This window comes from Echeneis naucrates, chromosome 7, assembly GCF_900963305.1.
Source record: "Echeneis naucrates chromosome 7, fEcheNa1.1, whole genome shotgun sequence".
Classification (NCBI taxonomy): Eukaryota; Metazoa; Chordata; class Actinopteri; order Carangiformes; family Echeneidae; genus Echeneis; species Echeneis naucrates.
The window spans coordinates 24,319,077-24,337,332 of record NC_042517.1 but is presented as its reverse complement, the minus strand read 5'-3'; the positions used below and the strand labels follow the sequence as shown (position 1 = coordinate 24,337,332).

At 42.5% G+C, this 18,256-nt stretch overlaps 1 protein-coding gene across 3 annotated transcripts in view; it reads right to left on the bottom strand.

The window, feature by feature from the left end:
- Positions 1-18,256, bottom strand: part of lamb2 (laminin, beta 2 (laminin S)) — a 44,308-nt gene that overhangs the window by 25,414 nt on the left and 638 nt on the right. For 2 of the 3 annotated variants that reach the window (XM_029506666.1, XM_029506667.1), the window contains exons 2-4: positions 17,741-17,808; positions 3,597-3,766; positions 3,341-3,476 (exon numbers count right to left, since the gene is read on the bottom strand). In XM_029506666.1, coding sequence (XP_029362526.1) covers positions 3,341-3,476; positions 3,597-3,766; positions 17,741-17,771 — 337 coding nt within the window. In that variant the 5' untranslated portion in view covers positions 17,772-17,808. Of the gene's footprint in view, positions 1-3,340; positions 3,477-3,596; positions 3,767-5,171; positions 5,273-17,740; positions 17,809-18,256 lie in introns of those variants that run through there. The other variant, XM_029506668.1, reaches the window with a different exon arrangement.

The following is an 18,256-nucleotide window of genomic DNA, read 5'->3' as shown; positions in this document are numbered from 1 at the left end:
TGGTAGCTTGAAGTGGAGAGGGTGAGCAGCTTTAAGTACCTGGACGTTCACATTACTGAGGCCCTCACCTGGACACTGAAGGGTTAGGGTTAGGGTTAGAAGGCCCAACAGCCGCTGAAGTTCGGCACGTCGCCTAAGATCCTCAGCAACTTCTACAGCTGCATTGTTGAGAGCATATTGACCGGTCACATCAGCGTGTGGTACGGCAGCACTACCATGGACCGCAGACGCAGAGAGTGGTGAGGACTGCTGAAAGGATCACCAGGACTCCACTGCCTTCTCTGCAGAGTATCTACATTACAGTCCACAGGACCCCACCTGCACCCAGCACGGACTGTTCACATCTCTGTCCTCAGGCTGGAGGTACAGGGTTAGGGTGATGTAATGTAGGGCTACCAGACTAAAGAACTGTTTCTTTCCCACTGCAGACTCCTAAACACAAATTTTAAACCATCAAGTAACTCATCTAAAAGTCAGGCACACTGGCTGTTGCACACAGATATGTCAGCTTGTTCTGTTTGATCTGTTTCTATTGTATTTTATATTCTACGGTATTATATTTCTATTGCTGTTTTGAGATCGACCTTTTTTATAGTCTATTTTCTATATATATTTGGCATTGACTGTGGACAGCAAAAAAAAAAATAAATAGGGAAATAATGTACAGGGGAACATGTTTCTTTACTGTACATATGACAATAAACACTTTGAATCTTATGCACCATAAAATCTTTGCGTCAGGTGTGTAGGATCAAAAACTCATGACCTGAATAGAAAACAAAAAAAAAAGAATCTTGTCCGCAGTTGGTGTGAGGGCTCAGACCTTGTTCTTATGATGCGTTTAAGTGATCAAGAGTCTGTGGGATACATTGGTTTTCTACTGAGAGAGAGTTAAGATTATTAGGAAGCAAAGCAGAGATGCAGTGAATGAATGGCATTTTATCCTGCATAAATCTACCTCCTTTATTAGAGCTGCAATGATTTCTTAAATAAACAGTAGCTTGAAAAACTGCGGCGCATGAAATGGTTTGAAAATCCTCTAAAATATCTCTTGACTCTGCTCTATGGGGCCTTAGTCTCTCTTAGGTCATGGTTGTTGTCTTACATTCAGACCAAAAGCTAGCCTATTAAGACACTCTGAGACAGGCGTCACATTTCGTTATGTTTGTTTGTTGAAATGTGTTCTTTTAAAAAGCTTGTCCTTTCAAACCTTATTGAAGGAACTCTCATGTCAACAAAGAGTTTGTGCTATATATTTAAATCCCCGCAAGCAATGAAGGAGGGGAAACCTGACACCACAATTACCAGATCCTCCCCATGCATGCTTGTGAACAATTGTTGTGTTCTCTCGTGTTCGCTAAAGCTGACTAATACATACCAATTGCTTGCAACCAAACAAGTCATAGTTCATGCCTGGATGTCAACTGTCTCTAAAAACCACATCATCCCAGCTGTAGCACTGACAGGCAGGCCAAGGAAAAAACAAAGTTCAGGTTTTAATCACTTTCTGTCTAAATATATAGTTACAGTCTGCAATGTAGTAACGTGTATTTAAAAAGCGTAAGAAGATAAGGAATGGTCTGCATACACAAGTTTTGCGTGTAATTAATTTATATACATACACAGCAACAATCAGGCACAAAGCAAGAGTTGACAAGGCACAGGAAGGAAAGAGCAATAAGGAAAAACAGAGGGAGAGCAATGAGGGCGCTAAATGAAGCTCCAGAGAGTAAGCTTTCAAAGAGAGCTGTTTCTGTCCAGCTCAAAGACAGGAATCCCCCTCTTTCACTGTTTAGTTGGCACTCACTTGTCTTTTAATGCTGCTGTGTTTGCATGTTTGCATGCCTCCCAGGAAATGAATGTTCCAATTAGTGTGCATACAATTGATCCACTGTCATCCATTTCATATAGGCCCACTGTGCACACTGCCATTTTCACCAGAGAAATGCCTCGATGATGCCATGGAAAATGCAGCGGCAACTAAGAGCAAAAATAGTCCCTACACTTCCTGTCCCCCTTCTTCTTCTTCTTCAGTTTCTGTCAGTTCTATTCTGGGCCTGTTTGTGATGCACAATGCTATCATCGGCGGCACTCCGTTCCAGTATCGTGGCTCACAAACAGCTGAGATGAGCCCTGTGCACATCTGGCTGTGCCACACAGATCTCCACAGTCGCTCCCTCATTGTGATGGAGATTTATGTGGCACCTGAAAACGCACAAGTTTAACACTCCCTCTGTCCTCACGTCTGTCCCTAACTTCAATTATTCCATCATCTCACTTTATCTTTCCATCGCTGCTCTAATTTCTCTCCTTACCCTGTCATCTCCATTTCCTCTCTCAGTCAGCCTGCCAGGGCAGGGCCTACTCTGTTATTAAGCCCATCTGTAGCCGGTCAGTGGATGTTGCCCACAGTGTGTGCGTATGTTGTAAAGTTGCTTACTGCTCATGGTTTCAATAAAACTGTAGGATCTTGGTCTTTTCCAAAGAAACTACCGCACCTTTTTGGATTTGTCACATTTTCTGCCGTCTATTACTATTTCATATATCAACAGCTTTAACTACACATACAGATCAGGACCACATTAATTTTATCTTGCGATCAACTTTGGTGTAGCTGAACTACCTCATTGAGAGCACTCCCTATTTGTTAATGCTTCAAGGAGCTTTAATTAAAGGTTCAGTACAAAATTGGTAGCCATGAAAATGAAAGATGTGATTACACTATTTATAACACATTTATGACGCTGTGAACTACGATTACATAAAAAGATTCCCTACCTTAAATAAAGAGTACTGAGGTGGAATTACAGTACATAAGAGTTTTTAATGTTGCCCAGGTGTCTGTGTCTCAGTCAGGGTGAATTGAGCTGTTTTGACAGCATTTCTAGTGATTACAGTTCATGAAACGAATTCTCTGGAAACATATTGTAGGTAGCCAAAACACAAAAACGTACCTCATAGCAGAGTTGAAGTGTTTAAATCACACATACTGGTAAGACACATTCTCTGGGATCCACCAGGTTTTTTGACACTACGTCCAACAGTTGGGAAATGTTCCATTTGTCAGTCTGTTGGTGCTTTACTGTGGCAATATGAATCAAAGCACTGATAGACCCAGCAACATGCACTGTCATCACTAGAGACGTTGTGCAAAAAAAGCCACATGCAAAACTACCACTTGGTTCAGTCACACATAGCTGTACAGTTTTGGAAAAAGAAAAAAAAAAAAGAACTTAACAGAATAACAAGAGCTCTTCTCATGCTTGTTAAAGATCACCAAACTAAAACAGTTACTTATGAGGTCTGTGGACTCAGGTAATGTTATTGTGTGTCCTCTCACCATTCTCAGACTGCCACCAGGACTTCTTGCGGTGAGGTTTGAAGGTGGTGATGACATTCTCTATCCTGTGATTGATGGTGTTGTAAACGGGGTCGTACGGCCGTCTGGAGTCACATTCAAAACATTTCTTCTCTTCCTTCATCAGCACAGGAGAAGGTAGGGGGAGAGAGTTGAGGTGTCACTTAGGAAGCCATTGAATAATGAGAGAGGGCACACAAAACTGATGTTTTCAGCTTGCTCACATAAGGGTACTGACCTGAAGATGACTGACAATGCAGTAAGTCTCCTTTCTCCTCATTCCACATGTGGAAGAGGCCTTCAGATTCTTCTCGCGACCAACCAGCAAGTCGCCAGTCGCTGGATAGCAGCTGCCATGAGCACAGCCATGGCTGTGGTCCGGCACCTGGCTGACGGCGGCAGCCAGGCCTGAGAAAGGGAAGACAAGAATGAATTAGAGTCACCACAAGAAACCTGTGATTGCAACCCTTCATGACTTCACAATGGGACATAAAAACAACGTGAGAATTATTTGTTTTTCATAAACGTGAGTCACTACTTCACAGAATCATAAAAAGCTGAATAAAGGCGCAGATACAGAATGCCTGTCTGTGTTTATTCATTATTTCGTTCAGTCAGAAATTCATTTCATGGCCTTTAAACACTTTCATGGAAAGCTTTCTCTAATCGGTCTGCTTTCTTCACAGTATCAGAAACAAAGGTTTCCTGGGCATTTAAGAGGAATATGCTGTATGACTGCAATGTTACGCTTTGGTAAAGGTAAGATGTTCAACCTCTCAGACCAACAAACAGACACGGCTACACCTGAGTATGAAAAAGCCTTCCAACAGGACCCTTAAATTAAACTGCTCCACTGCGCTGCTCTCCATATTTAGAGGGTGCCTACCGAGAAGACAACCAAAATCCAACTTTTTAGCCGATTGAATTTGGTTCTTTTGTATTTGATTTTTAACAATTTGCTTAAAAAGTGTAAAAATCTTGTAGTTGAGCTTCTGCAATGCATAACGGTACTGAGACAACTGCGTTGGTGGTTACAGGTTGAACCACAACCAGCCGCACCACCCACTGACTTCATACCAGAGAGGGCAGCAGAAAACAACCTGGCGTTCGGCTGCTCAAACACTGCAGCTGTTGAGGAAATGTCTTTGACAAAAACACAAGACCTCTTGAAGCTTCTCCTGATGTAAGGAAGATCTCATATTTAAAAATTAGGCTGATATGATAAAACCTTTCTGTTGTATCACATCCAGATGTTTAAATTCAAAGAGATGAATTGAAATTAAACAACTAATTCATGGTTATGTTTTTGTAAAGTCCATGAAGCAAATGTTTTTATAATATTTGGTGGCACATTAACAACAGTGCTGTGACATTTCAGATATGATCCTGACTGACATGACAGTGGAGAGATGGGTTTTATTAAAAACTACAGGGCAACCATCTTTTCACAAAGTTAATGATGACGATACGTGCATGCAATGTGAGGTATATTATTTTTTGTCAGCTCCTGACATTACTTGTTTTTTTTATTTTTACTTGTAAACACAGGCAATCCCCCATTTTCCTCTTAATGGTAATCCAAACCTTTTGTCATTTATCGTATTTGTTATATTTTATACAAAAGCACAGGAATGGGCCATTGACCGTGGATTGTATAGGGATTATTCAGAACCAGCACGCTTCCTCGACATTGATGCTGCTTGATCCAAAACCAATTCAGTGTTGTGACAACATGCAATGGGAAGGGGATTATTTTAAGGAAACCGCCCACACCAGCAGGCTCTGCTGTCTGCATAGATCCTAAGGAACTGACCTGACAGGAGGCCCCAGCAGCAGGGTAAATCCTGAAGCCAGCCGCTGAAGGTCAATCAGAGATCAACTTAGACCAGCACCACTTAGAATAAGAACTTTAAAATGAATGATTGGCTATGTACTCACAGTTCACTGATGTGACATAGAATAAAATAAAACCTTGGGGAGACAATATGTCTGTCTGTGATCCAGCACTGGAGCCCTGGTGGGAATGAGCAGCTTAACTATGTGTGGGAGTTAAAATAAACCTCATTAAATCTTATGACAACCTGAAGCAGCCGTACTACATTCCAATGAATGTAGTGATGAGAGTGTGTGTTGCTATGAGGAAATCTGGTACGGGGAAAGTGAAGACCCAGGGGTCCTGCTGTCAGTCTATGGTCTGTCCACAACAGGTGTTACTAATCCTCCCTCCGTACTCTATGAACACATCAATGTAATAAGGCGGAAACACTCCTACACTTACTCCTACACACAATCACTAAATTTACAGTACAGGCCAAACGTTTGGACACACCCTCTCATTCAAATGAATAGGAACATGTCTCCAAACTTTTGGCCTGTATTGTTCATTCACATTCCCCCAACGATGAGAAAAGCGAAGCATTTGTCTTTTCCTGTATCCATCTGTTTTATATCACCACGGTGTAAGATATTCACACCTGAGTGCTGTGCTGACCTGAGCAGATGAGAGTTTGGTACTAAGCTAGTGGTCTGCTGCAACTCCACTTTTTCATTTGTGCCTCAGCCTTGAGCAGAGGAGGGAACGTTTTAAACATAAATTAATATATTGTACTGGCATTATACAACACTCTTTTCTTTGGTCTGGGAATGTATTTGCATACTTTTTCTTTCACTTAATTACTCTCTCTAAAGCTCAGTTTCTGGAGTAGTCTGTATCTTCCTTTCTTAGTTTGTACTTACAACCTTAGTATAAGCAGTTCCTAACAACTCCTAGCTGGCTAATGTATTTAAGGACAAATTCATTAATGACTGTAATGTTTTGGCTGTGTTACAAGCAAATAGCAGATAGCAGGTTAGCCCATTAGCTTAACTGGCTAGTTCAGCTCATCCGTACAGGCTAACTTGCAAAAAGTATGTCCCATTTACAGAGTGAAGCTAATAGGACATACTCAAATACCACACATTTGTCCAGCACAAATATGGAAATCACATACAATTGATATCATTTCCATTTGACTTTGTTTGAATAATTTCCTGAGACAATTAAAAAGAAGAAGCTATTTTGGTCTCTAAGGAACACAGAACAGAAAGGACTTACAGCAACAATATATGACCAAAAAAAGATCATCAGTCAAAATCTTAATGGTAAGCTGTTGTTGGCAGGACACCGGCATAGTGGTTAGAGTTGTTGCCTCACAGTAAGAAGGTCATGGATTCAATTCCTGTCTGTCTGTTCTGTGTGGAGTTTGCATGTTCTCCCTGTGCCTGCTGGGTTTCCTCCCACCATCCAGAGACGTCATGTTTGGATTGACTGGTGACTCAGTTGTCTGTAGGTCTGAGTGTGAGTGTGTGTTGACCGTGTGATGGACTGGTGACCTGTCCAGGGTGTACCCTGCCCTCGCCCAATGTGAGCTGGGATTGGTTCCAGCACTCCCTGAAACCCAGAAATGGTAGAAGATGAATGAATGAAGTGCTGTTTAATTGTCACCTCTGCTGCATGTACCCTGTTCAGTGATACTTCATAACCTCCTGGTGCTGTCAGCCCTTGCAGACATTTGCTGCTGGAGCCTGGGCGCACACTGATTAATATGGACAAAAATCTTGCTTGACAGTACTAAGAAGTCATGATAGACCCCGCCCCCAGCCTTCCTACATTTAGGTGCATACTAACAGTATTAAAGGTCAGCATCCATTTGCCTCTTCGCACTGACACAAACTCAGCATGCTCCACTTCAAGTGAATGGAAGCATCAACTGTGAGCTTGCTGACTGCATCAAAGGCAGAGATTAGAGCATTTGTTCAGGTGCAAGGTAACAATCTGAACTGCTTAACTTTTGCCATTACCAGCTGAGGTAAGAGCTGATATATTGGGCTTTAAAAAAATTATGTTGAGGTTATTGTCCTTCTTCTTTATGACCTTGAGGTCATTGTTCTTGTCCTTTATCTAACAGTAAGAGGACATAAGAAGACAGGGAGAGGGGGAGGGGGGAGGATGGGAGTGTGAAAACACATAAACAGAGCAGCTTACAGCTGATACAGTACAGAGTCTTTGTACAGACAGTGGGAAAACCCATCCAGACACAACTTGATACCTATTCTGGAAGCTACTGGCACACACTCAAAGGTCTCTATGTGTGTGTGCGTGTGTGTGTGTGTGAGATAGAGAAGGACCGGGGATGGGGGAGGCGCAGGGAGACGTCTGATCTGTTGTTTAATCATTGGGTTTCTTGTCGTCTTTTATCTCCATGTGTTTCTGTCTGTGTTTGTTTTCTGTGAAAAACCACACAGGCTTCACACCTCACACCCAAGTCAAGCTCACACATCGGCAGAGTCATGAAAACAATATATTTTTAACTTCAATGACATTATGTCTCTATTATTATACTGCAATGATTTGAACTATAATCCGTATAAATGTCAAATGATAAACTGTGCAGATTAATTTTGTGTTATGTTGCTGGAGCTGTAGCAAGGTGGTGGGTCACAGCTGTCAGGGATCAGACTGCTGTTGCCTTGATGTAAACCAGAGGAAAACAGAGGTGGGGGAAAGGTAGCAAGGTATGAAGGAGGATAAATGGTGGGTGGTGTATATCAAATGTGTTTTTATCATATTGTGGGAGAATATACAGTTTCAGATTAAATTTCACATTAAGATTTGATGTTCCTCTAATGAACAGTAAAGAGAATAAAGCTGCTTTTATGGGATATCAGAATATTAATCTACAAACCTAAATGCCTTTAAAACTTCAAATTATAGCTATCTCTATATAACAATATTTGTGGCTAGATGACAAAAGTTAAGGTGTCTTCTGAAACTACTGATTTAGCTTTTATGATGACAGACATAAGACAATTAGATTGATACCTGTCCCATGTCAGTTAGCTTCGTATAAAGACTGAAGATGGTGACAAACAGCTTGCATGGCTCTGTCCATTTTAGCGCCACAAGGGAGAAATTAGACAAATTAGACAAATCCTCTTTTACATTTCAGTTTATGTATTTTTTAATGAATTTAACTCACATTAAATTAATTCACATAACATCTTGGTTGCTGCTTCTTGGGAGTTGTAATTTTAAACGTGTCTATGTAGCTTGTTTAAAAGTGCATTTAATTCCGCTGAATATTGTGCTGTTAGTCAGACAAAAAAGGACTTATCATAATGTGCTCTGGGATCCAGCTGCAAACATGAATCATTTGTTTATTGAGAATCTCATCTATTATCATATTTTATAGTTATGTTATCATTATATTGAGGACTTGCTTACTTTCTTGCCATGTAATCTAATTTCACAAGGATGTAATTCAATTAACCCTATAATTCCTGAACCAAGAAATAATGGACAGCAAATGCAATTTTTTTGGATATGAAGTATGTATTTGGCCCTTTAACAAAACGTAAAAAAAAAAAAAAAAACAACATTTACATGTTGGCTTTTTTTGTTTGTTTGATACATCAAACATCAACTGTTCTCTTTGGCAATCTGTAAACTCTCCATCTTCATTCTTTTGAACAGCTGCCTCTTTTTCTTTTATTTTGCCAAGAGGTGGTGTCAGAAGTGTATGGATCAAATATGATACACAACATATGCTTAAGCAGGACATTACTGCTGAAATAAAGCAGGTTTGAAATCTAAATGTGGCCACGTCTAACATCCTCGATCACCAAAGGAGTTGCAGTTTTTCTTATAGAGTGGCTCTTCAGAGAAACCTTTGTAACCTCAGTGTAAATGGAGGAAGTTGGTGTGTTTTGCATTTGTGTTACTCTCCTTCCATTCCATTGCAAAATTAATAGTGATGGACAAACTGCTATTTAGTGGTTAGTTGGTCTCTTCTTTTATCAATTCCTCCACATACAGTACAGACCAAAAGTTTGGACAGACTTTCCTATTCATTTGAATGAGAAGGTGTGTCCAAACATTTGGCCTGTACTGTACATAAATGGAGAGACAGGGAGGCATGTCAGCTGAGAGAATCACAGATCACAAACTTCTGCTGTTAAAGCAGCCATTAGCCTGTAACAGCAGGCTACACACTGTCAGCCTGCACCATATTGTGCACCATTCAGCTTGTTTAGCCTTTTGTAGCACTGAGTATCACATGGCTGACAATCTTCATATTACACCATAAAAACTGCTCCTTTCTTGACATGACTTGCGGTAGTATTGTGGCAGCAGTCATGCTGTGTAAGTAACTGAGCAGGTGAAATACCGTCCACTGTTGTTAACTTATTCTGGCCTTATATCATTGTGCTTGTGGCCAGAGGACAGCAAAATCTGACTCAAAGCCAGCAGGGCTTCCAAAAGAGGCCATGCTGTAACTGTCAGCAGCAGTTATACAGAGTGTGTGGTGCATCCCGCAGGGCATCTGAGTTTCATTTCCACAAATGAATCCGCCCCTGCTTCATGCTTTCCCAAGGTGTGCTCTGCTTTTATTCCTGGCTTTCAACACCGCCTTTGAAACTAACTCTGCTTCTGACCAGTCTCAGTAAACGGGAGGGACAAAACCTAAGAATTCAAGAAAAAAAAGGTTGCCAGCACATGAGAGAGTTCGCTCTTGTTTTCAATCTGAAAGAAGTCATATTGTGTGTGATGCAACGAAGGGATAAGTCAAGACAGCCACACAGCCAGACATTCAAATTTTTCCCTGATAGTCACAACACAGATGGAGACAATTTTCATTAAAAAGCAAAAAATGATTTCTTTATTTCCCTCTAAGGAATACCTGTATAAACATTTGGCTCAAGAGGAGCCACTACATGCTGAAGATAGCGATAACAAAGATGATGTAAATGTCAATCATATGCTATGGGCCATCACATCAAACCACCGCAGTCAGTGACTGGGTTTTCTCCGCATGCTGAGAACATGTACATGGGACAGCACTGACTGTACACTGTGCAGAAACAAAGCATATTCTCCAGATATAGCAAAGGAACATCGTTCCACAAAAAGAGGGGATGAAATGTAGCAAAGGGCTCCAGGTCAAATTGAAACCCAAGCTGGGTCATTTCAGACAAAGCCTGAGTGGTCTGAGCTCTACCTATACAATGCCTATACAAATATTTAAGGGCTTTATCATCTGACTCAATTTCCAAACCAAAAAAATTGCTAGAGAGTAATAAATATCTGCTTTATAGACAGTTTGTCTGATCCATAACAAGCTAAGAGGTTACATGACCTTCAAAATTAAAAATAAAACTATTAAATTATAAAATGAATTAATAAGACACGGAAGAGGTGTCAATATTATCACATGACTATTATGATTATGCAAGCATTTTTCAACAAATGCGAAGCTGTTCTTTGTTACATTTTTGACAAAGAGAGACAAGACACTTAATATTGGCTTTTCCTTCAATCTGACATAGTTATGTATGTGTGTGTGTGTGTGTGTGTGTGCACGAGCAGGGATGTGGAATCTAAGTGACACATTCCACTAGAAGCAGCCAACTAAACACAGTTTGCTGTCAGACCTACCAGCATTAACAATACTGGTCCAGGATGCACAAACAAACAAGCAAATGCAGAAGACACACCACAGATAGACACTGGCTGAGACAGGAAACAACGCTGGGGGTGTATGAAGTTAACACATAGCAGAGAATATGAAAATAACAGCCTGGTCAGATCCAGTATCAGTATCCATACCAGAATAGCACCATTTACAGACAAGCAATGAGCTGCATACTCAACCTGAGCGAGTATGGGACTCAAAGGCTGCACAGATATTTTTAACACAATCAGACAGCAACTTTAAAACCCAGGCAAATGAAAGTCAACAGCCTTTCAGTCAAAACTCTGTAATTAATCCATTTACATTCTCCCTCTCTGTGTCTCTGTCTTTCCTCTTTGCTGTGCACACTTAACTGATGGATGGTCAACTCCCACAGCAAAACATCCAGCTGTTCACCTCCCTCCCTGCCACTTTATTAGCCTAAGCTCTCACTTTTCAGCAGCTCAAACTCCCCACTCTGACCGGCCATTCACCGCCCCACCTTTTTAATCAGAGCCCTGGAGTCTTGAGCTTGATTTTGCATGTTTGAAAATGACAGGAGGGATATGTCCACAGTAGTGGTGTGAAAGGTCCACAATTTGAGAGGGAGCGCAAAAATGAAGATATGTTAGGAAATATTTCCTGCTCAACATAACATTCTCGCTCTGTAAAATAAGTATTTTCAACAAACATCCAAAACATAATTTTTTTAAAGCAAAAACTGACATCATATATCACAATATCGGCAAGAACACTTTCCATCCCAGGACAACTACGACACTCAAAACACAACAACAGTCTAGTTTTTAATTTCCCTGATTCCATAAACGAGGGATATGAGTTTTCTGGCTTCAGAGTATTTGTGTTAAATATTAATTTCATACAAATTTTCCATATATCTCATCTGCATTCATTCTTTATTTTGGACTTGGACTCTTCTTCAGCTGTTACCACTGACAGCCTGTCTGACTCTGAGCAGAGTAAGAGGGTTTCAGTGAGTGAGGCCAGACGCTGGCCATTACACTGGCTGTTATATTAACAAGGAATGGCACTGGGAGGCAGCTGGTCCCAGAGGAGGAGACACTCACATTCCGGTCCTGACTCAGTGTAGGAGAGGAAATACGAAATAAGGCATCATGAGCAACAGGTGGACAGTGGAGAGGGCAGCTGGATGGAAAATCCCTTAACAGATGACAAGTTTTACAACAGTCCCAACGAGATGAATGTGAAACAGTTTCTTGTGCAACTTTTTATCCTGAGAGCATTTTTGAATGTTTGTAAATATCTAAGACAGATAATAAAAACATTTTAATGTAAATTACATTCACATAAGAGTTCAGTCAACATGTAGTTAGACTTCAAAGAAAATAACGATCATATCTTTAAAATTGAAGGCCACTTCCAGCCACAAGCTCTGCCACACTGCCTGAAGCCTGGTCACCAAAATGGAGGGGGGGCACATGGCCAACAGATGTTGGGCAGCGCTTTAGTTACACAGCCATGGAAAGTGAGTTGCTGTGGGTTTGGTTAGTGATCAGGGCTGTTGTGTGTTTGCCTTAGTGCTCAGCAGCTGCTGTGGGAGACCAAGTGTGCAGATGTGTTCGCTGTAGGTGCTAATCGCAGCCTGTGATGAGGAAAATCTGGCTTCACTTAGAAGGAAACTACAGCACACATGGGACCTGTCATTACTAAAGCTTGGATTTTGTGTAGCACGTGTGCTTCAGTGACCTTCTGTAAACCTTAAAGTAATCTGACTAATTATTTTGTGAATGTTTGCATAAAGTGAGTATTTGTGTTTTGTTTTTTTTAGCTCATGCAGGCTAAATAGTGTAATTACATTGTGCCTGGCTATTAAATGGTTAAATTGTTCCCTGTCTTGAGGAGGGTAACCTCTGTGTGGCCGAAGGCACAGAGTATAATTTAGAGGACTTAGGGGAGCAATAAGTGTTTGCTTGTGTGCAAGGTCATTTTTAGCCCGAGGTTTAAAGTGACATTGATGAGCTTATGTTTCCACAGAAAGGTGAGACAGCAGGGAAAAATAAAATCTAACAAACAATCTTGAAAAATTCTTAAATTTGCATAAAATCATTTGTGGGACACTGCAGCAGTGCACATCGTGTGCTCACATGTATCCATGCCTTCTTTGCTCTCTTTTTCCCTCCTCCATGCTTGCACGCATCACTTTGACCCTCTGACCACATGCAGAGCACTGATTATAAACAACTGCCATTCAAGTCTTTCTACTACACAGCGTATGCAGGAGTGCAGCAGAATCTCAGTGTTTCTGCACAACAAAAATCAAACAAACCACTGTTACTAGGACTGCCAATCATCTTTTAAAATACAGGATTGTCCCGTATTTGGAACTAAATGATGTGTACCTCATCGAACCAATAAGGGATGCACTTTTCTCTGTGTTTTTTAAAATCAATGTTGGACGATTTTATTTACAATGAAGCTGTGCAGCTTTGACCGCTCGCTAACTCTTTGTCTGTCTGGTAATGAGCTTCTTATTGACCAATGAAACAGTGCTGTGTCACTATAGCTATAGTCCTGTCTATGAGTTCTGTCTGTGGGTCCTGTCTGTGAGTCCTGTCTGAGTCCTGTCTGTGGGTCCTCTCTTCTGTCTGTGGGTCCTGTCTGTGAGTCCTGTCTGAGTCCTGTCTGTGGGTCCTCTCTTCTGTCTGTGGGTCCTGTCTGTGAGTCCTGTCTGTGAGTCCTGTCTGTGAGTCCTGTCTGTGAGTCCTGTTTGTGAGTCCTGTCTGTGGGTCCTGTCTGTGAGTCCTGTCTGTGAGTCCTGTCTGTGGGTCCTCTCTTCTGTCTGTGAATCCTCTCTGTGAGTCCTGTCTGTGGGTCCTGTCTGTGGGTCCTGTCTGTGAGTCCTGTCTGTGAGTCCTGTCTGTGGGTCCTCTCTTCTGTCTGTGAATCCTCTCTGTGAGTCCTGTCTGTGGGTCCTGTCTGTGGGTCCTGTCTGTGGGTCCTGTCTGTGGGTCCTGTCTGTGAGTCCTGTCAGTGAGTCCTGTCTGTGGGTCCTTTCTCTTGTCTGTGAGTCCTGTCTGTGAGTCCTGTCTGTGGGTCCTTTCTCCTGCCTATGAGTCCTGTCTGTGGGTCCTGTCTGTGGGTCCTGTTTGTGAGTCCTGTCTGTGAGTCCTGTCTGTGAGTCCTGTCTGTGGGTCCTGTCTGTGGGTCCTGTCTGTGAGTCCTGTCTGTGAGTCCTGTCTGTGGGTCCTGTCTGTGGGTCCTGTCTGTGAGTCCTGTCTGTGAGTCCTGTCTGTGGGTCCTCTCTTCTGTCTGTGGGTCCTGTCTCTGAGTCCTGTCTGTGAGTCCTGTTTGTGAGTCCTGTCTGTGAGTCCTGTCTGTGAGTCCTGTCTGTGAGTCCTGTTTGTGAGTCCTGTCTGTGGGTCCTGTCTGTGAGTCCTGTCTGTGAGTCCTGTCTGTGAGCCCTGTCTGTGAGTCCTGTCTGTGGGTCCTCTCTTCTGTCTGTGAATCCTCTCTGTGAGTCCTGTCTGTGGGTCCTGTCTGTGGGTCCTGTCTGTGAGTCCTGTCTGTGAGTCCTGTCTGTGAGTCCTGTCTGTGGGTCCTCTCTTCTGTCTGTGAATCCTCTCTGTGGGTCCTGTCTGTGAGTCCTGTCAGTGAGTCCTGTCTGTGGGTCCTTTCTCTTGTCTGTGAGTCCTGTCAGTGAGTCTTGTCTGTGAGTCCTGTCTGTGGGTCCTTTCTCCTGCCTATTAGTCCTGTCTGTGGGTCCTGTCTGTGAGTCCTGTCAGTGACTCTTGTCAGTGAGTTCTGTCAGTGAGTCCTGTCTGTGGGTCCTGTCTGTGGGTCCTGTCTGTGAGTCCTTTCAGCTTTATTCAGGTGCACTGAGGTGAAGTGTAGCAGTCACTCCATTGATCTTAATGTGACCAGCTTCACTTGCTATTCCTCCTCCCTGCGCCTTCATACCACTGCTTAAGTCCTCCTCCTTCCTTATCTCCACCTCCTCCTTTCATCTAGAAAAGCTACTGCCAACAGGACGGGGAAACCTAACTCACCCTCCTTTCGTATAAAAACAGACTCACCCCTCCCCTTCTCCCTCACCCTAAAGTCTCTCAGTCCCTCTTTTCTTTTTGTCCTAATTCTATACAACTTTTCCCCCTTTGATTTTTTAGCATCTCTCTCTCACCCCCTCTTTCCCCCTCTCGCTCTCTAGTACTGGTGGTTAGTAGGCTTTGCCGCACCATTGTTCTGGTATCTGAACATTTCCGGAGGCTGTTGCTTACAAAGGCTTCGGGAACACACTGTCTCACTCCCACTGCCTAAAACTGGCTCACCTGCACACCCGCGCACACATACGCACACACACAGGAGGCGGTTGAGGAGGATGTCAGTAGTTCAACAAAGCCCGTACATTCCTCCACACACATATATGCACAAACTGCATGAGGCAAACCCACAACCTCTTTCATGTCACATTTTCTTTCCTTTCCTTCCTTCGTAGTTGATTCCTTCCTCCTCCAGAAAAATAATGAGTCAGACCCTCCCTCAGCTGAAAGAACCACAACACAATCATAACACAGCACTCAAGAGCAATGAGCAAAGCCTTCACAGTACTGTTGCTAGAACAGCAATTCTTTGGACTTAAAATCACATTTGTTTAAGAATATTTCTGCATATGAAAACACACACACACACACACACACACACACACACACAGGTTCTCCTTCCACACCCACCCCACCCCCCGCAGCAAATGAAAATAAAAAGAGAGTGAAAAGAAAAAGAAGTGGAGGCATTGCTGGTTCTTTTGTCAAAGTGATCTGCTTGAGTCTTTTCATCTTCTCCCTGTGTATCTGTGTCCCTCTGTCACACACACACACACACACACACACACACACACACACAAAGACCAATTAACCCCGGCCCTGACCCAGGGGGTGGGCTCGACCTTGCAGCTCGTCCTCAGAGGCGTCAGGAATCTGAACAGACAGCTCCCTATCTTAGTAATGACATGGACATACACATATTCATCTTTACGGTCCAACACACCTCCTCGTCTCCTGTTTCCTCTCCTTGCTTTTTTCTAAGACGCTCTCAGCTTATTCCATCTCTCTGCAGTTCCTTTGTACTTCATTCCCTTTCAGAAAACCACCACGACTCTGCATCTCTGACATTTGACCCTTTAGCTTGTATAGACTCAGCTTCTACGGGAAATCCTTTCCTTGCAAAAAAATCCTTCAACAGATCCACTGAAGCAATTATGAGACCATGAAAAACAGTTAACTTTTTTGGCTCATGCTGTAGGTGGAGAGCAGGACAGGAAAGAAAGAGAAAGGAGGTACAGGATTTAAACTGAAGATGTTCTGTTCATGCGCCTTAACTATGAAGATGTGTGCGTCCATCTGAGCAGCTGAAAACTTGACTGACATTTTTCTGAGGCATTAATCATTTGTAATTAAATAAACAGCAGCAAAAAGGTCTAATTTAGTCCCTGACCCTGGATCTGTATCTTATGATGGGTTCTCTACATATTGATGAATTGAACAACAGCAAAGAAATAACCAGAAAAAGATGGCATCGCTGCTGTGTGTCCTGCATGTGACAAGTGAGCTTTATCAGGCGTCACAAAGAGGTCCTGTGCTGATCAGTGTTGATGCCTGCTGGGACCCTGGATGCTAATTGCCCCCACTAATAGACTTTAAGTTGAGCAACAAGCCCATTGTCTTGTAGCTCCATGGAACAATGCTTCAGGATGGGATTTAATGAGGGTCATTATTTGGATTGATCTTTAGCTCACTGGTACCGCTGAGTGGCGCAGGTGTTTGCAGATATTTTGTGGTTTAAATTTAGGCATTTTGAAATCTCAAGGAAAGACACATTTTAGCAGATACGGTGTGAGAGGGGCTGGCTTAAATCTGGAGACATGTAAATGCAGGGTCTTAAACAGTGCTGTAGGTCGGTGTGGAGTGGGTGTCTCTATTTGCGGACTCAGCTGGGCTGTTTTAGAAGGACCATAAACTGAGAGACACCACCCACAGACACAGGCAGACAGACCGGGATGACCTCAGAGACCAGAAGGGCACCAGGAGCTCTAAAAAAGAATCAGCTATCTTATCTCAGTGCATGTAGATGCAATGACCAACTCTCCCAGGCTGCTGCTGCCGCTCCCTGAGAATTTTCTTGTTTTGTGAGAGCAGGTGCTGTGCACTCATAGAAAAGTTAAGCAAAATTCATAAGAATGAGTTGGTTTGAATCATTCTTTTGGCCTTTATTCCTAAAAATCTTGCTCAGACTTGCTTTTTCTTCACTATGGTGAGTATTAAACCGTGAAATGGACAGAAACAAATTGCAGCTTCGTGTGTGAATGGAATCTTTTTCTGATGCACTGGGCTGCTGGGCATCTCCGAACAGATCACATCAGCACAATCCAAAAAGTGTTCTGTTCTCTACTGCCTTCATTTAACCTTTTAATCTTGCTCTTTGTACTTTTTGTTTTTATTCTGTTCTTCTATTATGCTATTTACTACTTTTGTGATGATTTTATTCCTCATACGGAGATTGAGAGAGTGACCTTATTATTGTTTTTATTTAATTAATTCATCTTAAGGATAACATTGCTCATTGGAATCCTTTTAATCTCAAACCAAGTAGAAGGTTAGCCAGTGGGCTGAGATAATATCTATTCTAATTGAATGGGTTCCTCTGAAGTGAAATAAACCATCAATAAGAACATAAGTCTCATGTGAGTCCTGTTTGAGCAAGACGTGTATAGAGGTAAAAGCTCCATATGTCAAGGAGACTAATGAGATGATAGTCAGTGACCTGGAGATGCTCCATCTACCTTGACTGGGTGACTTCTGAGGTGATTTTTCTATTGAGCAGAAAAAAGCACAGACTTCAAAGTGTACAGTCTACTCACCAAATAGGAGTGTTAGAAGTGAAGCTTGCATCTCTGAGCACACATCAACCCCTAGGGCAGCAGGAAAACTGTGACATCAAACACAAAGGAAACCTGGGTATCAAACAGAGTAAGCCTTGGTATTAAACAAACAAGAAACCTGGGTATTAAACAGAGTAGACCTGGGTATCAAACAGAGGGAACCTGGGTATCAAACAGAGGGAACCTGGGTATCAAACAGAGGAAACCTGGGTATCAAACAGAGGGAACCTGGGTCTTAAACAGAGGGAACCTGGGTATCAAACAGAGGGAACCTGGGTATCAAACAGAGGGAACCTGGGTATCAAACAGAGGGAACCTGGGTATCAAACAGAGGAGATCTGGGTATCAAACAGAGGAGACCTGGGTATCAAACAGAGGGAACCTGGGTATCAAACAGAGGGAACCTGGGTATCAAACAGAGGGATCCTGGGTATCAAACAGAGGGAACCTGGGTATCAAACAGAGGGATCCTGGGTATCAAACAGAGGGATCCTG